This window comes from Borostomias antarcticus (assembly GCF_949987555.1).
Source record: "Borostomias antarcticus genome assembly, chromosome: 24".
Classification (NCBI taxonomy): Eukaryota; Metazoa; Chordata; class Actinopteri; order Stomiiformes; family Stomiidae; genus Borostomias; species Borostomias antarcticus.
In genome coordinates, this window is record NC_140257.1 from 10,490,272 (window position 1) to 10,516,715 (window position 26,444).

Below are 26,444 nucleotides of genomic sequence, written 5' to 3' on the forward strand. Positions count from 1 at the left end.
ATGGAGGATTGCCTCTGACAATTCAAATTGGTTTCTATCAAGCCTACCCATACTGCATTGGACTAGGGTTGTTCTTCTTTTATGTGTGCACGATGATATATTCATGGTATAGTTTTACCCTGCAAGCATACTTGACTAGCATGTAGATTCTAAACCGAATAGAATGAACATACAGTCATATATGACTGTAATGAACATTAATAACAATGAGTTTATGAATGAACATACCATTATATGACTGTAATGAACATGAATAACAATTAGTTTTTTTCATTGATGTTAATTGGGACAGCCAGAGTAAATGCTTCACTTGCTCAGACTGTGCCTATGGACCTGGCATGGTATCCTCATAAGGATGGTATCATAAGTTGTTAATGGAAGACCATCAATTATTTACAGCTAAGAAAACCACCAGAGAGTACCAGGTAACCCCTTTAACGGCATTTAATTACATTAGTTTTGTATCTCAACAATGCTCTCACCTCCATTATGTCCTTTATTTAACATATGTGTGTTATGTTTATTTAACATCTGTGTGCTCTATGTTCAGGCATACAATAGGGACTGTTTTGTGAAATGATCCGATTGTTCTGGCCACTACTTTTGCCAAAACCCATCCATCACAATCAGGAAGGTCAGGAAGCTGGTCCATAAATGTGTCCATCACTAATTTACCTCTGGCACAATACTCTCTGGCTCGGACCAGGAAAGCAACATTGGTCAGGCTCAAAAGGGATACAAAAATGTGGCAGAATGCACAATACCGTACCACTGAACTCAAAGCAGAAGTACTGTAGCATTTGCAAATAGTACAATATCTCAACTAATTAGATCTCATTGAATCTAAATGATGAAGGTGGGGGGTGGGGTGGGGGGTTGTCTTGCAAATTATCAGCAGAGATGGAAGTCAAAACAACACGAGAAAATAGACACTGCTGATTGGTCCAATTTCAAAACAACCATGGCAACCATGGTTGACCAAAGTGCTGAACAGAAATACCAAAACAGACATAAAAGAAATTAACAATCAACATAATAAATTATGTCGAGGGGTCTAACTCAACTAACGAGAAGAGGTAGGTCTTAACAATAACTTAAAAATTCCATTCCTATGTTCTGGGCAGTTCTTAGGTAAACTGTTTCAGAGATTAGGCGCAGCAGCTGCAACTAATCAGTCACCTGTATTTTTGAGCCTGGATCTCAGAACATCAAGTTGCAACTGATTGGTCGACCACAGTGCTCTAACTGGAGGGAGATGATGCAATAGTTCGGCTGTATAGGATGGTGCCATCCCGTTTAAAACCTTAAAAACAGGCAACAAAATCTTAAAATCAAGTCTGAAGTGGACAAGAAGTCAGTGGAGGGAGGCTAATACAGGTGTTATGTGAGCACTTCTTTTACCAGTTAAAAGATGAGTGGCTGCATTCTCTTCTAGCTGCAGGCGATGGAGACGACTGTTCTACACCCACATACAAAGAATTACATTAGTCTAATCGAAAGGTAATAAAAGCATGAATAACTCTCCTGAAGTCAGTGGGCGAGAGACAGGCCTTATTGGCTAGAAGTCTTGAAAAAAGCTTGTGTTGCCAACAGAACTGATCAGTTTATCAAATCTAAATGAGCTGTCAAAAATTACACCAAGATTCTTTATAAAGGATTAAATCAAATAAAACTGTATATATATGCGCATTTCATACAGAGGCAACACAATGCGATCGATTGTAGGAAGATAAAGGGGTAAGAGTACTATCAGGGTCATTCAATTGGTCTGGTTGTCCAAAAATAATGATCTCAGTCTGAGACTGAGAAAGCTTAAACCCATCCAAGTGTTTATATCCTCTAAGCAGTTTAACAAAGGCTGAGATGAGGACTACGGGTAGTAAATGGCCAGTTTGGGAACCTTTAAATGTCTACCTGCGTACTTACGTATGAATGGAATGAAAAACTGATTAGTGCTGATAAGACACTATAAGGACAAGAAATGACAATAACTCCAATGTACCTGTACTTGTTGCACATGGCAAATAAACTTTCTTATTCTATTCTAATTCTAGAATCTTTAATTTTTGCTTTTATGGGCAGATAGATTTGTGTGTCATCAGCAAAACAATTAAATATGAAAATTGTGTTTCTTGAAAATGGACCCCAGGGGCAGCATACAGTATACAATGAAAACATGAAAAAAGATGAAAGATGAAAATATACAATGAAAAATGGAGCCTTGAGGGACCCCAAAGGAAAGAGAGGTCGCAGTCAGGTTCACCTAACAGAGAAAGTCCTATCTGACAGGTATGACAAACCATTTGAGGGCAGTACCTTTGATGCCTATGCACTGTTGAAGGCATGATAAGAGGATTCTGTGATCCACAGTGCCAAAGGCAGCAGTCAAATCTAATAGCGCTAATATAGCAGAGCTCCCTGAATCAACAGGAGAATATCATTAGAAACTATTACCGTAAAAGAGATGTGTCAGAATGGATTACAATGGAACTTGGAGAGGGCAATGCAATGAAAGAAACACTTCTTATGGTGGTGATGGTGGTGGGGTGGGGGGTGGGGTGGCGTTTCTCATTATATTTTCGCAGAACAAGACTGTCAAACTGTCTGGCACTGTCAAAAAGAGAGCCTTCTAACAAATGAAAGACTAGCTCCCATTATCCTGAACAGGAGACCGAGAGCACAGTCTAGGCCTATAACATAAAATAACCTGGGTTTCAAACCAGTCAAACCCTGCATTCGTCTGTCTCTAAGACAGTAAGACAGCTGTTCCTCCATCAGTTGAAATTACTCCAGATATCCATCTTCCAGAACATGGTGGTCACTGGTCAACACCACAGCCCATACCATCCAGACCATTTCACGTGTTTCCTGTTGTATCAGCAGTGGCGTGTGAGCCCCACTGTTCGGCGAAAGGGTTAGGGAATATCTGATAGGATACCTCAGAGCTTCACTGACTCAGCTGAAATGGGAGGAAATGTTCTGCTCGCTCGGTGTGTTTCCTTGCGTTCTCACTGCAAAGTGAATCGCTCACTCTTGTCAATATGTTCTCCAAGGCACCTCCTATAGGAAGACATGTTTGCCTCCAAGCAGCCAGCATATGGCTCGTACCACTGCATTATTAGCTCAGCTTGGATTCACCATAGGCATTCATGTTTAAGCCAAAAATGGCGCCGCATTGATGACTGCCTCCATCAAGGAGAGATGTCTGTCTCGAGAGGGAATGGCACCATGGTACTGAGAGAACAGAAAAAACGGTCCTTTTCTTTAGAGAGAATTTCAGCTGTAATGCAGAGAGCTAATAGCATACAAGGCCGCATTTCAATCATGAGCCAGGAGTCTACAATGATCACAGACGCAAAACACTTACTAACAGCCAGCTCAACAAATATTCATTGCGGTGTCAACAAAGACATACTAATGAGCAGGATTTTTCAAGTGGATTCCATTACCACACAACAAAACACCTTGAAATAATTTGTTGTTGGCAAGAAAAAAGAAGAACATGAGTTAATTGGCATTCACAAGCAACGACAGGTTACTTGTTATCTCAAATGACTCTCTGAAACTCATGTCTCCTAGCTTCTCCTCTCTCTCTCTCGCACACTTTCTCTCTCTCTCTCTCTCTCTCTCTCTCTCTCTCTCTCTCTCTCTCGCACACTTTCTCTCTCTCTCTCTCTCTCTCTCTCTCTCTCTCTCTCTCTCTCTCTCTCTCTTGCTTATCCCAACCCTCACTACACTAACCAAATAAAAATAATGATCTTACTCTTGTGAATTCCAGATCACAGATCTACAGTTACTATGCAGCATCTTCACAGTCAAAGCCACAGCCTCTTGTAGCCTACTCTGCAAATGTTAGACATCTGTAGCATTCAAGGGATGACAGTCTGCTTTCGGCTTATTGGGTTGGCTGTCCCTACTCTTCCATCGACTAATGGAGATGGTATCCCATGTCTCGTCTGTTTTCTCAGTGCGTGTGGTGATCTGGATCTCTGTGGTTTTGCGCCAGACTGGATGAAAGGAGACCCGCCTAGCCTCTCCTGGCGCTGGGAGCAGCAGGCAGCATCTCGACCGTCACCTGGCTCCATCACTCACTGCTCCAGGGGGCGGTACAGCCGGCCACCACCGCCACAGATCACCCTGGGCGCCGTCACCAGGGGAGGGACAGCAGAGCACCACAACCCTCCCCCTCGCCCCCCTCTACCCCCACCACAGAGCCATGCCCTGTGAGGTCCGGAGTAGAACCAGCACCCGCCTCCCTGCTTGATGGCCAGACCTCTCCACATAAAGAGCCGGGGGCCTTTCTGCTGAGGTGAGCCCACTGTGAAAAGTGTACTTAAGAATAGCTGGTTTCATTTGTCAGCAACTGACAAATGAGGTCAGCTGCTAGAGCTTCATATATCTGCTTCCTCTGTCACTAATATACGTTGACACAAGACATATGGTTCCCTGTGCAGTGTGTTAATGTTCTATTTCTGTATGTGTCCAACAAACTTCCTGCGTGAGCTACCAGCTCTCTCTTCTAGTGTGATCGGTCCTCGTGAGTTGGTGGGTTTACCGTCGCTCTCTCACCCCCAACAAGGCAACAGCTCTGGCAACATGATTACCTTCTGGGACCAATGAATTCAATATTGAAACATTTATTAACATACTTGGGTTCTCACCTTAGCCAGTGAATAATTCATTAACGTTTAATGGTATCTGGTTTCCTCCCATATTGCTCAATGGAGTTATGTGCACAATACCGCTTGAAAGAGGCAACTTCGGATGAAAATCGACTACTCAACTTAATCTTCCTGACCCCAGGTGGAAGATGACCCAACTGAAGTCTTTGCTAGCTGTTGTGTTTTTGTATGAAATAGCACATTGTCACTTAGTGCTTGGATAATAATGGCTGCTACTGATCAGAGCCATGTCACTGCTGATTGTGTCATTCAGAAGTTTCTCCTCTTCTCTTTGCAGGGCCGTTTCCCTCACTGCACAGTAGCACATGGATTTCAAGACTTCAAATGAAGAGGTACCGTCTAATTTGAATTGAATAGACTTTGCGAGATAACCAGAGCAAATTGGCCCGTGCCAGAATCTGTTATGATGGCCCGTTCTGACAGGTTCTGACTCATCTTAACCTTTGCACCTGGTGTTCCTGGATAAGAAATCTTTGAATTCATCTGGCGCTCATTAAAAGGTCCTCGTAATCGCTTATGTCGGCCGCCCACTGTGTAAATTATTTTTGTACACAGTATCTGATTGGAGTTGATGTAGATAATGATTGAGGGGATTACAATGGGAGATTGATGATGAAAGTGAATATAATTACACTCATGTACTACAGCAGGCCAGACAATGCCCAGCAGAGCCAGGCTGGGTCTGACTCAGTCACATAGTACAGGCTTGGTACAGAATCTGCATGGTTCATGAACACCCCCTCTAACCCGGGCTACCAACTATAGGGGGCTGTAGAATCCTAAATTATGAATCTAAATCTCTCTCTCTCTTTCTCTCTCTCTCTCTCTCTCTCTCTCTCTCTCTCTCTCTCGCTCTCGCTCTCTCTCTCTCTCTCTCTCTCTCTCTCTCTATATATATATATATGTATTCATCTTAAATTAAACTAAAGGGGCTGGTCACCATCAAAAGCTGGCCCTTCTATGGTCTTATCAATTACTGTGGACAATAACTACTGGGGCAGGGGGACAATAATAATACATTTTAATAACCAAAATAATAAACACAACAAACAATACAATCCTATAACTAAATCTTATCTACATAATCTAAACTACATTTAATGACTCTAAGACTATTAATTTACACTAACTTCTGAGCCCTCTGTCAGTCTCTCTCTCTCCCCCTCTCTCTCTTATTCTCTCTGTCATGTCTCTATCTCTGTTACTCTCTCTCTCTCTCCCCTCCTCCCTCTCCCTCTCTCTCTCTCTCTCTCCCTCTCTCTCTCTCTCTCTCTCTTTCTGTCAGTGTCTCTCTCCCCTCCTCCCTCTCCCTCTCTCTCTCTCTCTCTCTGTCAGTGTCTCTCTCCCACTCCCCCTCCTCCCTCTCTCTCTCTCTCTCTGTTACATACACTCACATACAGTACTGTAGGCTTACTGTCTCTCTGTTACACTTTTCACATTGTAGTGCCGCTGATGTTTTCTCACACCAGCAGTTGAAAAACATACTAACTTACAAATGTCACGGTGCAATTGAGATCGCATCTAACCTTGCTACATCTCCATGCTACAGTAACCGGTGACAAGCATGACACGCATAGTCCACTATCATCAACGATGCTGACTGGTGCATTCTTTCATTAGTAATCTTGGCAGGTGGCGCTGCTTTTATTTAGACCTAAGCATACTCTCAAGGAGAGGGCAGGCATTCCAATCAGCCAGCGAGGAAATTGCTATGCAGAATGCAAATTTCTGTGGATTAGCATGTTCTCAATGGATCATGGGATATGCACTTCTTCCTGCTCTTCAAGGCTTAACATCGCATACACATACAGTACACTTACAGTACACTTACAGTACATAGATGCAGAGGGGAGCCTGTTTTTTTCCCACAGTTTCTTTTTAGAATGCTTGACAGAATGACATGGATCATTTTATGGATGATGTATTAAATTAGCACGGTGAATATTTTTCCACTCATTATAATGAGAGCATACTGTAGGTTTCAAAAGACTGTTAAGGCGACGTCATTGGCAGGTCGACGTTTGTCTTGTCACAACCTTTCCAATGAACAAGCCAAGAAGACAGAGAAAATACTCCCGCGTAACCAATGCCTGTATCACAATGACCATGTTAGCCCTGTGAAAAGTCTCTGGCATTTCATTTCATTGAGAGTTTGGTCGGACATGGAGGCGTGATGAACGATTTGGTAACTCTGATTGCTTTCAGACAAAGACTGGGATTTATTTGCTGCAAGATGGTAATGAGGAACCGTTCAATATTCGACTGCACTTGGCTAAAGACATACTGACCATTCAAGAGCAGGATGTTATCTGTGTGTCTGGAGAACCCTTCTACTCAAGCGTGAGTAACCCAGCCTCTCCAGGGAACACTTCCCACTGACATCAAACATGTCCTTTAGAAGGTTGACACACATTTGAATAATGTATTTATGTCTACATAGACACACACACACACACACGCGCACACACACACACACACGCGCACGCACACACACACACAGAAATCAATAATACATAGCTGAAGGTGACAATATAAAGATATTGAAAATGCACTGAATGACCATGTGGGAGCGTGGATCTACTTCAGTTAATCAAGAGGTCATAATTCATGGTTCGCATGAATGGGTGTTCCATTTACAAGGACAAGTTTGTCATGGTGTATAATGCGTGATATTCCAGAGCTATGGTAAAAGGCATAAGTCTGACTAATAAACTGGACAAGGGGGGCCATTCGTCAGACATCCATGCCCTTAGCTTGGCTATACAATCAGACCTCCAGGCCCTTAGCCTGGCTATACAATCAGACCTCCAGGCCCTTAGCCTGGCTATACAATCAGACCTCCAGGCCCTTAGCCTGGCTGCACAGTCGCCACACACTTGCTTAGTCTGTCTGATGACCAACCGTAAGCAGCAGAAACTAGCCCATTAGGTTCACTGTTGGATTTTTCTATATCGTGGTGAACTTAACATCCACACCTACTCTGTTTACCAAGGCGAACTTACAGTATTATCTCTATTCTAACCGACTAACCCTTTCTAGGAGAGAACTGTGACCATTAGAAGACAGACGATTGGAGGTTTTGGCCTGAGTATCAAGGTAATTAGCACCTCAGTTGATTAATCTGTTCCAAATCTTTTAATTTAGTCACCTAATGCAATTGCGTCAAAATGGATTAATAGCTGTGGGGCATGGGAGAAGATGTACTTTATCTTTCTCTGTCTGGTTCTCGCTCTGCACTCCTGTCACAGGGTGGGGCAGAACACAAGATCCCTGTTGTGATTTCAAAAATATCAAAAGAGCAAAAGGGTAAGCTGCCCACTCAGCCTGACATTTGTTTCCTTATCATGTCGTGGCTTTATTCACTCATATATTCACTCTCTGTTCTCTGCAGCCGAACTCTCAGGGCTGCTCTTCATCGGGGATGGTATCCTCCAGGTAGGGGTCATGTAATATTCATGTTTCACTGTATGCTGTACATCACCAGGCATTACTTTGTACACGTTCTATCTCAATGGCTGATTGATCATATGCCTTGTGTCTGCCAGTGTTCGCATCACTGTCCAATTACGATTCCTTCGCAATCTGCCGTGGCTTGACACACAAAAAAAAGAACACATTAGTTCACTGAGCTACAGGTTGAGGCGAAGCCAAGGAATCCATTTAGAGAATGATAATGGAGATTCTCATGGCCGCTGAGTATGCTAGCTCATTGTTCACCAGAAATTCTTTGTTTTCTGTCAAGCCAATAGTTACTGTGAAACCTGGTGCATGTATCATTGTTTTGCAAGCACCTTATCAGTGTGATGACACAGTATTTCCTGGATATTTACCATCACAACATTCTGTTTCTAGATAAATGGAATAAATGTGAGAAGCTATCGCCATGAGGAAGTGGTAAGTTGTCAACTTATCTCATATTTCAGGCTTCACGTTTTTCACCTAATCTACTTTCACCCTGTGATCCAGATCTTTAGCACCTGTAAAAGCCAGGGCCAGAGCCAGAGGCACTGTACTGTATCTTTACTGTATCATCTATATACGGCACATGAGGTTTTCCGACCCAGATTTGCCCCCGTAGGCTCGCCGGGAGGGATGACGAACACCATTCGTCATCCGAGCACACGACCCCGAACGAGAAACGGACTGGGAGATTTTGTTTTGTTCCGTCGTAAACGTTCCAAACGTTTCATTACAGGTGCAGGTTTTGAGGAACGCTGGGGAAGAAGTGACACTGACTGTGTCTTTCCTCAAGAAGACGCCCGCTTTCCTCAAGCTGCCCCTCTGCGAAGATTGCACATGTATGTGTATCTTAGCAACAGCAGGTGTTCTGCAACTGCAGTCGTGGAGAGGTACTGGGGGGTGCTGGCTTACATAACGGGCTAGCCTAGCACCACGCTATTAGCTTCAGCACATTCATGAAGTCACGCCAGGTGTGCTAGGGGAACCCCCTCTACCGAGGCCGGCCCTGATGCGTCTCTCTCAAACAGCCGACACCCATCATGGTCCTCCTGATCAGTCTGTCCCGTGACTGAATTAGGCAGGTTTAAAGCTGGGCTGGAATTCAACCACGCACACTCATTAGATTGATAGAAGAGGAAAGTGAATAAAGCTCCTCACTGTTGAAAAGTACTCCATCTTGAAGAGTAATGTACCAAGGTTCACAAGTAGTCCTATTGGCTGGATGCCCTTTTTTTCAGTTGAAATAGATCTTGACCGCTGTGCTTGTCTGTGTGTGTGTGTGTGTGTGTGTGTGTGTGATTTGTTGATTTCCAATTGTCCTCTCCCAGGCGTCCCCAGTGACCAGAGTAGTGGGACGTCTTCTCCTCTGTGTGACAGCGGCCTGCACCTCAACTACCACCCTAACAATACGGTACTGTCTCTCCCCCGACAAAATCACAATCGCATTCCCACATATATTGACATCTGTTGATATTGACGACAGCTTTAGATTTCTTGGCACACATCTCACCCTCCCATAGTCTCTCAACACCGAGTGCATCCACAAGCAAGGACAGTAGAGACTGTACTTTCCGAGGCATCTCAAAAGTTTTGATGTGAGCACCAGAGCTCTCGTGAACTTTCATCACTGTACCATCAAGTGTTTTTACATTCTGTACCATAGTGCGGTTTGGCAATGTAATTCTCACAGAACTACCTCAACTTCATAACCTTTACACCACTCGCTATAAGAGCAAAGCCCAAAACATGATTAAGGCTCTTGCTCTTTCGTTCTAAAAAAAATGTTACCGGAGCATCAAATCACACAGGCAGGCAGTCAGACTATGTCAACCCAAGATGCCTTGCTCCCTCTGGAGCTCTGTCAAACAGACACGACAAGTCTTTTTTTCAAGCATTTATTTTTAGAGCATATATTGTATGTATATCACTACAACATTACATATAGCATTTATATAGGCACACAGTCCCTGGTAGCGGATCCATGTCATCCATATTTATAAGGCAGGCAATGCCCAGACAATTTTATTCCACAGCTGAACAATCTAGTTTCCTATCGTCGTCTCATATTCTGGGGCTTTGTTGTAACTCTCCTGTCGTAGTTATTTGCAGAAGGATGCTCCAGCTCTTTTTCCAGGGGAGCAAAAAAAAAGCGTATTCAGTACTTCTACACAATCCTGAATGCCTGCTCACACACAGCCTGTGAGGGCACTCACAGGCTGCGAGGACATTAGCGCAAGGGGGCCAGGGCGCCGGCTGTCTCGACGCGGCCGCTGTGTCGGATGTTTGTGGCGTGATGAGTGATTCCTCTCGTGCGCCCGGCTCCATCAGGACAGCCTCTCCTGCTCGTCCTGGACCACGTCCACCGGGCTGCGCTGGGAGAAGAGATGGGTGGACCTGCGGCTCATCCCCCTGCTCCACTCACGCCTCTCACAGCACGTCCCGGGCTCCGACGTCTGCAGGTGACCACCCCGACGTTCCCTCGTTGTCAAAACGGCGCTCCAGAGCGTGCTTCCCTACGACTGGGCGCCGGCGCTGAAGGCTCAGCTGGCCTCACTCGCTGGTTGAGCCAGTGTCCCCTGGCCAGCCACTTGAGGGCCATAGTGTTAAGATCACTTGTCCCCTAAATCTGGGCCATTCGAACCAAGCAGTCTTCAGCCCTGGCAATAGTGATCTCTGTACAGTATGGAGGTACACACGCTGCTACCCTTTTATTTAATTAAGTTAGGGTATGGAAAATGGGTATTGTCAAAACAAAGCTCCATCAAACCCACATTGTGATAATTATGCAAAGGCTTCAATTTGCTGATGCAAAATATGAGATCAGCAGAAAAAAACTCAGAACAGACAGCAAAGCACCACCAACAAAGTTTAAAGTATCAGTGATACCATGACATTTTGCAGTGCGGTCCAATGACTACCACCTCTCCAGGGAAATCATGAAATAATGTTGTGGAGACCAATATTATATTTCCAAAACACAGTACTCTGATTATGGCAGTAAGCATTTATCAGATTTGACTAGTTTTGCTGCAGCAAACTCGGGTCCATAGTCCTAGAACGGTTTTAGGTAATGTGTAGTACAATTACTACCGCCAGAAAAGGGTTGCCAAAATCCTCTACAGTATTCTAAACAGTTGTACTGTCCTTTTCTGCAGGAAGAATGCGTTTCAGGTCATAGCAGTGGATGGGGTTAGCAGTGGGGTTATCCAGTGCCCCACTGCTGAAGACTGCCTGGATTGGCTTCAAGCAATAGCAAGCAACATATCGGCTCTCACCAAGCACAATGTGAGTATGGAGCATTAATTGTAATTACTGTGCAGAAAGACATGAATAAAAGATGGCCTTTGCTCCTTAAAAAAACATCTGTTTCAATCCTAAGTAGGGCATTCTCTACGAGTCCGTTTTGTGCAAGTTAAGTCAAATACCTGCATCGTTCAATCAACACTTTATTAGGCAGATGCATACAAATGTGTTTTCACACTTTGAGTGCAGGAGTGACTTATTTTTAGAGCCCAATGTCTCATTAATGTCGCTGGCACTTCTAATATTGTTCTGCAACCACTTCCAAATCCCACGCAGTGCACTTGTCTGATCAATACAGTTTTAATCACTGTATGAAGCAAAGGGAGGCCAAACAAATGAAAAAGAACTAGAAAAGGCAAGACAGTACTCTATTTCTCAGCTTGAACATCTTTGATAAACTCGCTCTGGGTATGTGGGGGACAAGTTAGCGCCTTTTGTCGTTGTCAGATGAATAGTGCTCGACAAACAAGATCAGAATGGGTGTGTGTGTGTATGTGTGTGAGTGTTTGTGTGTGTGTGCGTGTGTGTGCCTGCGTGTGTGCGTGCGTGCGTGTGTGTGCTTGTGTGTGTGTTTGGGTGTGTGTGTGTGTGTGTGTGTGTAGTCCTGTACATGTGGGTGCATTCTTGCGTGCATGGGAACGCTAGTGTGTGTGTGTGCGTGTGTATGTGTGCGTGTGTGTGTGTGTGTAGTCCTGAACAAGCTATTTTCCGCTGGGTGGACCTCACCACATCTTTCTGACAGAGTTGAGTTTGTTTCTCTTCGCTCTCTGATCACCATATTAGTTGTCGCATGGTGTCCTCATTAGGCCTTGATGAGGACCAGGGGGTCTAAGCTACTGCAATGCACGCCTGATGTCTATGCTCTGATAAATCTCCACCCGTCCTGAGTTGGCGTTCCTCCGAGAGCCGGGCATGAACGTAGAGAAGAGCATTTTAAACACCTCGCAAATCTTGTAGGAATGTAATAAGAATGTGGCCATAGGGCTGCTGTGTAAGAGACACAAGAGTCTCCGAGGCCTAATGGAGTGCTGGCTAATTTTGAGTGGACTAAGTCAGGGTCACCCTGACCACAATGCCAATGGCATACGGGTATTTCTGGCAGAGCTTTGTCCTCGCAAGGCAGAGAGTTCTGGGGCTGTGCGGCATGGTTCTTACAGTAAAATGCCAATCTCCTTTTAAGTGGCATCCTGGCTGTGAGACTTGTTAAGAAAGGTTCAGTGTGGTCTCTCAGCATACAGTAGATGACACAGCCAAAGACATTGGCCAGAGTGAAATGCAGTGCTCCAATCTCCATTATGAAAGCTGAAACAGTCATGTTGATGACTATGTCTTCTTTTCTGGGACTACACCTGGTATTTTAAAATAGAATGTTTCTAAATTGCTCTCCCCTACATGTGATGATGTTTTTTTGTGCTGAAGGTATAATTTGCTTCCTGGTGCGTGGTGTGGATTAGGAGCTGGTACCTGTGATCTGAACAGAATGTTTCAATCAGCGCTCCCCTGGTGGCTCCCCTTCTCTTTCATTTCCAAGCAGAGCCAAATTTATTTTTTTGGAACTGCCTCAAGTCCTTGTGGAAATGACAGATTTTTCAATGTACATATATTGAATACATGAAGTGGTTTAAGTTCAACAGGGTCCCTTTTTCTGTGGGGGTTAGGGGATGAACAAGACCATGAATCATTGACCACGACCACGTTTCGTCTTGTTAGGGATGTGGTGTTCTGAGTACCCAGAAGCTCTCACTCCGGCAAGAACTTCTGGGAACAAGCTATGATATTCGTGGACACCAATGAGAATCAGATCTGATTTTCAGCCAGATGCTGATTGGCCTGTGCAGATACAGTAGTAGGCTGTGCAGAGAGGCTGATTTGACCTCTGGTCACTGACCGCAGATTTCCACTTTTCAAGTATTGCTAACGAGTCCTGTACTCTAGGCAAGACAAGGCAAGTTTATTTTTATAGCACATTTCAAGAAAGACAGGGGTGGACTGTTGCGCCTTTCTTGGTCCTTCTTTGAATAGTTGGTAGAGGGTGCGGTAGTCTTAATGAAGATCAAAATGTTCAAGTAGGGGAGAACTCGCACACCTCAAAATGTTTCAAAGAAAACTCCTTGGTTAGAGACTTGGAAAAATGTTCACTTGATGATGGTCGCATGACCGAAACGTTTGTCAGCACTTTTTCTTTCTGTTTTGTTTTAACTCTAGGGACAGAAAGCAGACCTGTGCCAGATGACCTGAAAGGTCTGGATGGTTCATAACGTAGCCGCAGATCAGAAATATATTTTGGCCCTAAACCATTCAGGGCTTTATAAACAAACTGCAGTATTTTAAAGTAAATTCTTTGACAGACAGGAAGCCAGTGTAAATACGTCAGAACTGGAGTGATGGGATCCACTTTCTTAGTCTTAGTGAGGACTCGAGCAGCAGCGGTCTGAATCAGCTGCAGCTGTCTGACTGATTTTTTAGAGAGATCTGTAAACACTCCGTACAGTAGTCGAGTCTACTGAAGATAAACGCATAGACACGTTTTTCCAAATCCTGCTGAGACATAAATCCTTTAATCCTTGATATATTCTTCAGGTGATAGTAGGCTGACTTTGTAAGTGTCTTAATGTGACTGTTGAAATTCAGATCTGAGTCCATGAATACACCGAGATTTCTGGCTTCGTTCGTGGTTTTTAGCATTACTGATTGAAGCTGAGTGCTGACTTTTAATCATTCTTCTTTGGCTCCAAAGACAATTACTTCAGTTTTATCTTTGTTTAGTTGAAGAAAGTTTGGGCACATCCAATCGTTGATTTGTTCAATGCAATTACTCAGCGCTTGTATGGGATTATGGTGATATAAATGTGTGTCGTCTGCGTAGCTATGGTAACATTTTGCCGTTTTCCATAATTAGTGGGAGCATGTAAATGTTGAACAGAAGAGGCCCCAGAATGGAGCCTTGGGGAATTCCACAGGTCATTTTTGTCTGTTCAGATTTGTAATTGCCTATACACAAAGTAGTCCCTGTCCTTCAAGTAGGATTCAAACCAGTCTAGCACTGTGCCAGAAATCTCCAGACAGTTTTCCAGTCGGCCTAGTAATATGTTGTGGTCAACCGTGTTGAATGCAGCGTTGAGATCTAGTAATTAGGGGTCAAGCACCAAAGGTGCGTAGAACCCTATTGTAATAGTTGGTTTTATTATTTCCCTAACCCTTGAAGTCCTCAACCAAAATTGCTATAACCCGGCATGTTGCAACTGCAGACCATGAGTAACTAAGCCACAAAGACTCACCATGATTTGCCCATAGATGAAAATGTATGAAACTTAACATAACGTAAACTTACGTCATTCCTCATGTGGAACAAACTTGCCATTTGCCATAGTCTCCACCATGATGGATTTGGCTGCAGGTTGAAAATTTGGCAAAACCTACAAAAGTTAATTCTCATATAGGCAAGGCAAGGCAAGGTAAGTTTATTTGTATAGCACATTTCAGCAACAAGCTGCTTCTTGAGACATTAAAAGCATCAAAACAAAATGCAAGAAACCCATAAAAGGTCATATAAAACGGAATGCAAAAAGAAAAAAAAAGGACATTTAAAGCTAAATTAGAACTTTTTTGTAGTTCAATATTGATCTTTACGTGCTATTAGTTTATGAATTGGCCTTAGCAAGACCCCAAAAAATGTTTTCGTGACATGAGACTGCATGAGACCCTGTGAATTTTTTATTTATTTTGGTGTACTGACTAGTACACTGGTGGGAAATCTTGTGGTGGAAGCGTGTTTTGCGTGTCACAATATCAGGAAGACAACAAACACTTCGCCCTGCAAATTTATCTACGTGGACATAGAATAAAGAAGACTGGTATTTACCTGCATTGAAGCCATCCTTCCAGAAAGTCCATTGAAGTAGCTACAACCTTCCAATCCACTCTGCTCCATGCACGTTTGTTATCATATTTTTTCCCATCATTACAGCGAGTGAGTGGGGAATTGTGGGAAGTGTGGTTCTTAAAACGCAGTACCGATTTTATCACGACCAGAGAGGCCGCCAAAGTGCTGAGATATCTCATGTAGCTTTAAAACAAAATGCAGGAAAAATAAAATAAAGGAATAAAGGTTACCATAAACCGTAAGTCTGATCGGTCTGAAATTTCACACGTATGTTTAGGGTGGATGTCTCCCTATAGGGTGTTAACGGCTAAGAAATCCAATCCAAGATGGCAGAGAAACTGGCAGAGAGATTAAACTCACTGGATACGAAGAAGGCACTACCATGTTGCACCAGGTAAAAGCATTTGCGTGACTCTAGCACTTATCCTACATGGTCAGTAGCCTACACGCGCTGGTGCTGGTGGTGCAGGAGGGACCGGAGTACATTATGCACTATGTGCAAAGCCATGCCCATCACACTTTCATTGTATTTTCATTGATGTTATAACTCAAATGTGCTGTAATAGTGTGGCCTGTTGATGGGCTTGTTGCTGCGCTCTCTCGTTGCTGCACTCATTCGTTGCTGCGAATGCTCATTGTGGCTCTCATTTGTTGCTGCGTGGTCGTTGCTGCGTGGTCGTTGCAGCGTGGTCGTTGCTGCGTGGTCGTTGCTGCGTGGTCGTTGCTGCATGGTCGTTGCAGTGTGGTCGTTGCAGTGTGGTCGTTGCAGTGTGGTCGTTGCAGTGTGGTTGTTGCACCGTGGTCGTTGCAGTGTTGTTGTTGCACCGTGGTCGTTGCAGTGTGGTTGTTGCACCGTGGTTGTTGCACCGTGGTCGTTGCAGCGTGGTCGTTGCAGCGTGGTCGTTGCAGCGTGGTCGATGCAGCGTGGTTGTTGCAGCGTGGTCGCTTGAAGTTTGACCCCGTATAGCTGCTTGCGGCTTTAATACTAAGACTGAAATTCTGCCATTGTCTGTGTTTAAATGGATGTCAATGAAGACCTTTACAAGAGCAGTCTCAGTGCTGTGGTCGAAATCCTGACTGGAAGACACCAAAACAATTATTTTGTGCCAGTTTAGTTGTTCGCTGTTGAAAAACTGCTTTTTTACTTAAAAACGGGAGGTTTGATATGGGCATATAATTGTTCATTTGTGAGGTGTCTAGATTATTATTTTTTAAGAGTGGCTTGGCCACTGCAGTTTTCAGGGTTTGTGGGAACACACCTGAAAGAAGAGATGTGTTTACAATTTGTATTAAATCAGAGGCCATGCAGTTAAATACATTTGTTTAAAAAGCCTGTAGGCAGAATATCAAGGCAACAGGAGGAGGATTTCAGATATTGTATAATGTCCTCCAGGGTTTTATGGTTGATCGGATAAAATTGTGTCATGGTATTAATTTTAAGTGAACACTGGGACAACACATATCCTGTACCTGATATGGAGGCACTGACTGCTTGTCTAATTTTCAGAATTTTGTCAGTGAAGAATGAGGCAAATTCATTGCAGGCCCTGGTGGATAGAGGTTCAGAGGCTACTGACACAGGAGGGTTTGTTAGCCTATCGCTAGTCTCGCGGGCCAGACGAGTCGACTTCCGGTCCGGATTGTCTACTACGTCAGGTATTCAGGCACAAAATTTTGTTGAAGGAAGTTGGGGAAAAAACGGGCGGATATCCTGTCAAAATTCTGTAGAGAATAGTAGACAGTCCAGACCGGAAGTGATGCGTTTTTTTAAGAACTTCCTTTTACAAATTCTAAGCGGCTGAAGTCCAGACTCTCTCCTCTGTAGAGCGTCTGGCTCCGAGACTAGCCTATCGCTGGTGGCAAACAAAGCATGTCCATTATTATTGTTTTTGGTGATGATGTCAGAAAAGAAGGACTGCCATGCATTTCTCAGCTCCAAATTATAAATGCGAAGTCTCTCTTTATAGACGTCATAGTGAACATGGAAATATTTTTTCCGCCACCTGCATTCAGCTTTTCGACACTCCCTTTTTTCTATTCTGCCCAGCATGTGTCTCCATTGAGGTATTTTCTTACCAGAGACCACCTTCACCTTAGTGGGCACAATGACATCAATAATATTTGTAATTTTAGTAAATATTTCACTGGTGTTTTCAGAGATGTACAATTTTGTGATGACCTCTGTTTGAACATTTGTGTGCATGGAGATAGTACTCTCAATGAAAACACAGGAATGATCAGAGAGTGCAACATCAGACACCTCAACCTTAGAAATATTCAGACCTTTGGTGATGAGCAAGTCCAGAGTGTGCCCCTTGTTGTGTGTGGGCTCCGTCTCATGCTGAGTCAGTCCATAGTTATCAAGGACACAACACAGTTCTTTAGCCCCTCTGTCCTGAGGGTTGTCAACATGGATGTTAAAATCACCAACAATAACCACAGTCAAAGTCAATACAGATAATAAACAGCAGTTCAGCGGCTTGTCCTGGAAAGTCATGAGTGCCATTAGCCTTGTAGCCTGGACTCTAGCGAGCTGTCGTAGCATATCTGGCACAGAAGGTGCGATTTACTTGACTTGACTTTCTTCCACGTTAACTCTCACTTCACTGAGATTTTTATTGCACAAATGGTTAAGTGTATTACCTAAATTAGTTTTTCATTTAGTCGTCAAAATACGCTCACTGATGAAATAATGTTCAAATGCAGCCAGATCTGAAAGCTAGGCTAATGCGCTGGCTCTGCCCCTCTGCCCATGTTTTGTGGCGCTTGACTCCAGACTCAGCTCAGCTGCCAATCCCTCTTTTATTGCTATTCTTCTTCCTAGGAAATCAGCCTTCTCATGCATGAAAATCACCAAACGTGACACATATGTAGTAGACCTATGTAGATGTATACTGTATAGGTCCAGCCCTATGGCAAAAGCCCTCAACTGGCATTATGGGCCAATAGTCCTGATGGTGGCGCTACAGCAACTGTCAAAAGTTTACAACTTTGAAATTCCATAACAAATCAGCAGTATGTGCTATCACTTAAGAACCACTACAAAAATGTCGGCCAAAGTGAGCAGTAAGATTTATATGCTTCGAACTGCCAGGAATTATGAAACTTGTCACTCTGTTTTTCCTCAAAAACTAATTCATCTCCACGCATTCTTTGCTACACTGCATTTTCAGACTGTCCTCCACAAACTATCCATTCCAGATTTTTTAAATATCAAAAATTGAGCCCACAGTGCATCAAAATGTTTTACTGGAAACAGCACTACTGTATGCAGCTACTGCAAATTCATACTCAATAAATCTGTTCATGAAAAAAGATGACAAGATGTTCATAACATGGTGGGACATTTCTCAGGCATTGTCTCTGATTGAGCACACCTGCATTACACAATGTACAAGCAAGCAAGACAAGCCAAAAACATTTCAACCCTCCCAGTTTGTCACTAAGCAGAGATGGATGGATGGATAGATAGATAGATAGATAGATAGATAGATAGATAGATAGATAGATAGATAGATAGATAGATAGATAGATAGATAGATAGATAGATAGATAGATAGATAGATAGATAGATAGATAGATAGATTACATTGTGGCAAACCAAAATGGGCGCCCATCCCTGAACTACAGCTCCCATGATCCCTCAGGCTGTGGGAGTGATTGCACCTAGGCTGACCTGCACACCTGAGTAGAATAGCAATAGCAATAGAGCAAGAGCAATAGACCTTTTCTATTCAGGCCACAAATTCTGCGAGCGTTGGAGCAAGATAATAAAATATCCACTGAACAGCATATACCTGATGATTCTCTATCAAGAGGATTCTTGATAATATTGCTGTATGTTATTTGCCAAATTACACTACGTTGTCTAAGAGAGTTCTACAGAAAGGCCTGAACTATTTTGCACAAGGATATATCCATGAGATTTGGATTTTGGAAGGAGCAGGTGAGAACATAACTTAAGAGTTGATGCTGGGTGTTGAGTGTGAGAATGATCTGTTATCATCCAGCTACAGGATAATTGGCTGCTGTACATCAAGCACCTAATGTTACTAGCTTTGTAGCTTTTTGTGTCGGCGCTGCAGGGAACTGATGTGTGGAGGGAGTTGTGGAGTATCGTACAACTTGTTTTCTTATAACATAGTTTTTCTGTATGTTTTAAGAATCTTTTATTTTTATTTTTTTTACTAATGTCTAATTGATGAACACAACACAGGACAAGCTTTGTTTGTGGGACATCAGAGGAGTGGTCTTAAGAAATCAGGCAACCTTATTGGTTATTATTCTACGTGTGATTGACAGGTCGGAAAGGTCTATTAGCCAGCATGCCCAGTGAACAATAGAAAAACCCAGGCCAGAAGAGCTCTGGGGAAAAGCATCTGGAGGGTGCCTCACCCCTCATGTGTGATTTAAGTTTGTTTGAGAACTTTCTTTTTTAGAACCTACAGTAAACTAAGTTTTATTAGAAAGCCAAGCAAAGGCCAAGCTTCTCACTTGACAGATAGCTCAATAAGATCCTTGGGTTGAGTTGTGAGTTCAAACCCTGGGTGATGCAGAATAAACATACTAATACCTACTCAGGCATTGCACTGTGTGGATTTGAGACACATGATTTTAAAGATATTTTTAATTTATGAGGTTTTAAATAATATAGATCTGGGCAGAGACCCTCATGTATTTGCCATTTGTCGTCTCCTCTTCCTCTTCCTCCTTCTTCTTCCTCTGCAAAATGTCCGCCCCCGACTCGGTGCTGCACAGCAGCGTTATAGTTGGTTTTTTGGAAGGCAGGCCAGCTGTGAATTGATCTTTTTTTTTTTTTTTTTACCAGTATTTTATATCTTGATTCAGTATGCTAATCAGTAAACGTGATGCTTAATGTTTGTTGTTAATTACCCATCAATTATTAGTGGTACTGAAGATTCTGTTCTGTCTTGTTCATTTAACAGGTGAAGAAAATCAACCGAAACTTTCCAGTTAATCAGCAGGTAAGATTGTTTCAAAACATCCACTGCTGCTGAATTCTGAGGTCTTGATATTTAATTATTTTCTAACTTGTGTGACAACTTCACTCTCCATTGTGTTAATTTGACTCTGCATTGTGTTCTCTGTGTCGCTCGTTCCTCTGACCCATGTTAAGGGATTGCCCAGGGTGGGATGCAAACCTATAACCTTGCATCTACAAGTTGGATGTGCTAACAACTATGCCAAGAGAGACATCTTTCTTGGCAGGGTCGTTAGCACATACTTTATACTAAGGGAGTGAGTTTCACTAGTCGACGACTACTATACTTTACCCTTCTCGTTACACTTGCATTGTAGAATAATAGTGGGAGAGTGAAAGCTTAGCACGAATCAGGATCAGCAACTCTGCCTCAGATGCAGCTTTCATTAATATTCCATTGGTGTGAGACATCTGTCTGACCTGGCAACTATTGTAAAGGAAGAAAATGGTTTACATCATTAAAATCCAACCAGTGAGAAATAATAAGACTAGCTAATGTTTGCTTGCTCAGTTCACTATCAGTATTAATCTGTCAGTCCAGACAAGGAAAGTGGTTTTGCTGTTTTTATAATGAATGTGACAGCTCCCATATAAAGAGTGAAGTCATTCCACAACTCATCTTCAAAGAAATGAAGTACATTAGAAGAGACTGCCTCATCTTCACTCCTCCTGAATCTATTCCCTCAGTTGCTTCTGGCATCCATCATAGGGCCCACAGAGAGATATAAACAAACATTTCACCAGAGCTGCTTGGTCTGCCCTCCTCTTTGATGCCCAAGCTGTGGTTAGCCTCACCTGCCCCCCCCAACCCCTTCCACCTTCTTCACACTGTTGTTTACTGCCTTCCATCCCCATCTCTCTCTCTGTCTCTCCTCTCCATCCCACTCCCTGACAGATTATCTACATGGGCTGGGTGGATGAGAAGGAGCAGGACTCCGTTCAGGACCGAATGTACTCACCAAAGTTCCTTGCCTTGAGAGGTTCCTCACTCTTCAAGTTCTCAGCGCCCCCAGTAGGTGTTCACTGTCATGACGTCCATCCTTTTTTAAACCAGCATTTGCAGAAAAGTCAGAATGATCCAAACATGGATTAATATTCCATTGTTGACCCGGCTGTAAGCGAATCAAACACACAACATAGCATTTATATGCAATGTTGAATCCATGATATCATCCAGCTGTACAGTGATTGAATTAACACCACAATTCTCCTGATACCACTGATCTTCATTTGATTGCTTTTTACAGGATATCTGTATGCTATGCCAGCCATGCTCCCACCATAGTTATGTAATAATAACATTTTCAGCTTGTGGGGGACCTTCCCTTGACTACTGTACCTATTTATAGTGCATGTATTACAGAAAGACTTGCGAAATGTTACAGGTGACAACATGGGACTGGACCAGAGCTGAGAAAAGCTTCACTGTGTATGAGATCATGTGCAAAGTTTTAAAGGTAAGACCATCTTTTTTTGGGAGTAAACAATGTCAGGATCATAAATCGATCCATGAAAGGAAGCCGTCATCGAAGAAATCCAAACTAACTAGTACAGTCAGTGAATAGGGAAAATCCCTATGGATAACAATAACCCACGGTGAATTCATACTATTAGCTTAACGATGCTATTAGAATCAGTATCAAATCAACCCCTACCCACTTTCTTACACAATTCCCTTTGTCTTTCTCAAAAAGATTTGCTTTTTAAATGAGCATTTTAGATGAACTAGAGCACCGGTCCTGTATCTATTTCTGTTTCTATGAAAAGGCCGAAAATAAAGATAGAAATCAAAAGAATGAGGGTTCCCATACACTGGCTAAACCTGCACGTACAGTAAAGCACTGTCATTACTGCAAATAAATAAATAAATAAAGATAACCCATGTAAAGAACCAAGTACAACTCCCCACCGCTGCTGCTTGTGGATGCCGGAACATTCCGCAGCACAGTCACATCATCTTATGTCAAGTCAGTGCCATCATTTGTACGTGATCGGCATGGCAACCTGGCTAACTGCGTTCTCTCAGGACAACGACCTTCTAGACAAGCGGAAGCACTGCTTTAGTGTTCAGACGGAGTGCGGGGAGGACTTGTTCTTCAGCGTGGAGCTGGAGTGCGAGCTGCTGACGTGGGAGAAGGCCTTTCAGATGGCTATTTTCCTGGAGGTGGAGAGAATACAAGTGCGTATATCTCTAGGCGGTGATGAGACGCGCCCCAGCGGATGTGACATTCTGTTCTGCACAGTCTCTGCTTGGCGTCTCTCTCGCTGACACTGATATATGTTCATATATGACATGTTTTATGGAGCAGGTGAAGGTTGGACTGTCCGTGTGCCTCTAATGGTTGATGTCCTGTGCCCTTGGCCCCACAGTGTAAAACGTACGCTTGCATCATGGAGAGCCACCTGATGGGACTGACCATAGACTTCAGCATGGGCTTCGTTTGTTTCGATGCCGCATCGAAGGTAAGTGAATGATAATACTGCATGTTAACCACTTCCTGTGGCGGACGAGGGAAAGAATGTCTACGTTCCTCAAAAAGAATCGAAATGCAACCACATTCTTTGTGCTATTTTAAGCCACCTGCGCCTACAGTTTATTTGTTTAGATGGCTGGTTCCTTGCAGCCCGAATATCCTATTCCTTCCTGACTGCTGTTGTATTTGGCCTGTTTCCAAACCTGAGTGACACAATACCTACCCCACTGCTCTGCAACACACACAATGTGGACAAAAAGAAACAATGGCAGCCATATTGTTCCATGAGTACAAATTCCATTCAAACTGCCATGGTAGAGCAGGCCACGGGAGGAGACTCCTGAATGAGATGATCCCCAAGGGGAGACCGCCTTCTATCCTGTCCTCGCAGGATTCCAACATATGAAACCCTGTGCCCTTTAACAGGCTGTACTCTGGAGATACAAGTTCTCTCAACTGAAAGGATCATCCGATGATGGAAAGAGCAAGATCAAGTTCCTGTTCCAAAATCCGGATTCTAAAGTTATTGAAGCTAAGGTAACGGATATGTGTTTTTTGTTGGTTTCTTTCTTTCTTTAATTCTGTTTCTGATTTCTTCTTGGCACTGACTTGGAAGTCAAGATGAATGTCAGAGTGAAAAACTGCAGGCAATGCTGTTGGTACATTATTATTTTATGCTTGCCCACCACGACCCCAGCCTCGACCCTCTCTGTTCTGCTCCCTGCTCCCTAACTTTATTATGGTCATGTAAGTGTAAACCCGCCTCAGGCAGGGTTGGTCTGCCCCCTTGAGCAGAGCCACCCACGCCAAGACAAAGTGCATTACCATTTCAGTTTAATAAAGGGTTCCAATGAACTTGAGAGTGATGAGCAATCCTGAATGAAATTTAAATACCGCTATCCCTTGTCTTTCGCAGGAGCTGGAATTTTCCAACCTCTTTGCAGTGCTACACTGTATCCATGCATTTTTCGCTGCCAAAGTTGCTTGCCTGGATCCAATTTTTGTGGAGAGTCAAGGTACCGTGACTACAGGTGGGGGTCATACTCTCACCAGCATCTCCAGTAACGCACAGACATCTAAATTCAAATACTCCACCTGACAGACATTGCTCTCTCCTGCCCCTGGAACCCCTAGCTACCTTCATCCCACCTTACCCCTCTGGAAAGAAGACACTGCACTTAGTCACTATATTATGGGGTGAAACAGACAAGAACATTGATTAGTGGGCTTCTGTATACTCTACAAGGCCATGCAGTCAACGAGGATAACACCATCCACTAGTGGAACTATTTTATTGAAAGAACTCTTCCCATAACAACATGGATGCTATTGGATGTTTTTAAAGAACAGGAGAATATCTGTTAACAGGACGCTGGGTCATTGGATACATCAAACTGTATGTAAATAACGTGTCCAGCCCAGGGGTTCCTGGAGCCAGTGGACAGTGGCCTGATTCTACGTTTCTGAATTGAAATATTTCATTGGATTTTCACATGTAAACCACTTGTTGATAAACATCGCATACATGTAGCTGTAATATCAAGGTGAAAATGAGTTTTCTACATCATTTTCATGAGGTTTGGTGGCTTTTTAGAACAAGTCAAATGTAGAATTTGATTTTAGTTTCTTGTTCTTACAAGGACACTTGCAAACCAGTTTGCAGCTTCAATAAAGATCAATTAGATCCCCCTCTTTCTGTTTGTTTCTAATGCAGAATATAGAAATGGCAGAATACACCAATGCTGGGGATGCTTTGTTATATACTGTAGCATTGACTCCCTGTAAAGAGAAGATATAAAAAGACTTATTACAGTACATGGGAAAAGTGGTCAGTTAGCATTGTCAGCATCTGTCAATACATGTCAGTAACTTTCAATTTAAAATATTTCCCCAATCAAATTACTTACCACAATTTCTTAGTGCCTGTATGTTGAAAATGATTGCTTATGTTATAAAATGCAGTGTCACGGTCTATTTGCTTGTATTTCTGTCCCTTTTCACCAACCAAATTAATTTGAAAACGTCAATCAATACAGTATATTGATAGACAAAGTTGACATGAATCAATCCAAAACACCTTGGCCTCTGTTTTCATGCAGTCAGGATTATTTGTTGGCCACAGGGACGTTAACGGAGATAACAAGAGTGAGGAAAAAATCATATCCTGCACAATAATGAAATTCCTGAAACACAAGGAACCCAGGTTTATATTGTTGTGGAGGACAGGGCTGTGGTGACTCAGAGGCAGAGGGGGTTTTAATCAAGGCATTCAGAGCACAGTAATCCCTCCCACACTCAACCTGGTCAAGACCTGGATTATGGGCCAAATACAAAAAGTGGAAACCTATAATTATAATTGAGTGCTGCAATCAAAACAGAAAATATGTGTGGTTATATTCTGCATTCATATTACATTTGCTTCGAAATAGTTTACAAAAATGAAGACACCTTCGATGTTATGTTTTCTGCTTGATCATGATGTTATACTATACATAACATCCAAATGAACTATAGGGTTAAATTAATATAGGTGATTATTACTAGAGGGATTACTTTAAGGGATTATTGCATTTGTTAATTTGATGTGCGCCCCAGAATAAATAGATTATACCTTCTTGTTCTCTTTGCCATTTACCTTATGGACCAAGTTACCTAAAAAAAAATGTGAGACTGAATATTTATTTTTATATCAAGCCCTAGCATTGTAGCCCAAAGAGCCCCATGAAGTACATTCAGTTAGTTCTGTTTTGAAAGCTCATAGTCATGACTACCAACCCTTTAAAATGTTTGAGAAAGATGTTTGAGTCAGAGTCAAATAAGTCATGCTCTTAGCCACCATTCCCCTTGGTAGTGTTTCAAAGGAGTGAGCTATGGTTCAGGAAACTCATAGGATGGAAATTAAATGGGGTCAGGGGAGTGTGCATAGTCAAGATTACAGTGTGTGTGTGTGTCTGAAGGAAAGTGGTGCATTAGAGTCTATGCAAAGGAGGTTAGAGTGAAGCTTCATGTGCTTTGACATACCACAGAATGGACGTTTGAGATCATCTAACTTCCGCAGTTTGATGTATTTCCGACGCAAACAAGCTATGCATGTAGAGGAATTTGATTGGAACATTGACAAGTGCACGGGTTTTAAGAACTTTAGACAGATTCGATAGAAGGATAGCGTTGATTGACGGGTGGATGTCGTGAGATTGGCCTAAAATCTAAGGTACCTGTTGTCGTCATTGCCCGTGACCTACCGTTTTCCAGGAAGTAAGAGATCATATACTTTGATATAAGATTACAACAAATGTAGAATTTTGTACTTTTTTTGGGCATACATCGTTGAATAGGTGAACACTATGACCAATTATGTGAACCAAAATGGGACAGAATGCTTTTTTCATTTCAGTGCGACTTTAAAGACAACTCTTAAAAGACTAAAAGGCTGGTTTTCATTTTTTTGGCAAATGATAATTGTTTTATTTACAAAATATGTAGTGTATTTGTTGTATGTAGTGTACTACTAAATACAACCTTTTATAATGTGTCCGACCTTAAAAAAAAGAAATTCTTCCTGTTTTTTCCAGGCGGTATCTTGACTCTTGACTGACTTGGGCAGGTGAAAGTAGAAAACTCTTGAATGAGGGAGGCATACT

At 42.8% G+C, this 26,444-nt stretch overlaps 1 protein-coding gene across 1 annotated transcript; it reads left to right on the plus strand.

Moving 5' to 3' along the window:
* Nucleotides 1-4,987: 4,987 nt before the first annotated feature.
* Nucleotides 4,988-23,902, plus strand: sntg1 (syntrophin, gamma 1; the record flags this gene model as incomplete). The annotated part of the gene is made up of 17 exons (XM_084458229.1): nucleotides 4,988-5,014; nucleotides 6,888-7,022; nucleotides 7,722-7,778; nucleotides 7,931-7,988; nucleotides 8,074-8,117; nucleotides 8,535-8,576; nucleotides 8,878-8,980; nucleotides 9,470-9,552; nucleotides 10,470-10,600; nucleotides 11,297-11,426; nucleotides 20,274-20,312; nucleotides 21,225-21,341; nucleotides 21,715-21,786; nucleotides 22,356-22,508; nucleotides 22,700-22,792; nucleotides 23,230-23,340; nucleotides 23,720-23,902. 17 exons carry the CDS (start codon nucleotides 4,988-4,990, stop codon nucleotides 23,900-23,902), a joined length of 1,578 nt encoding a protein of 525 aa, XP_084314355.1.
* Nucleotides 23,903-26,444: the final 2,542 nt, after the last annotated feature.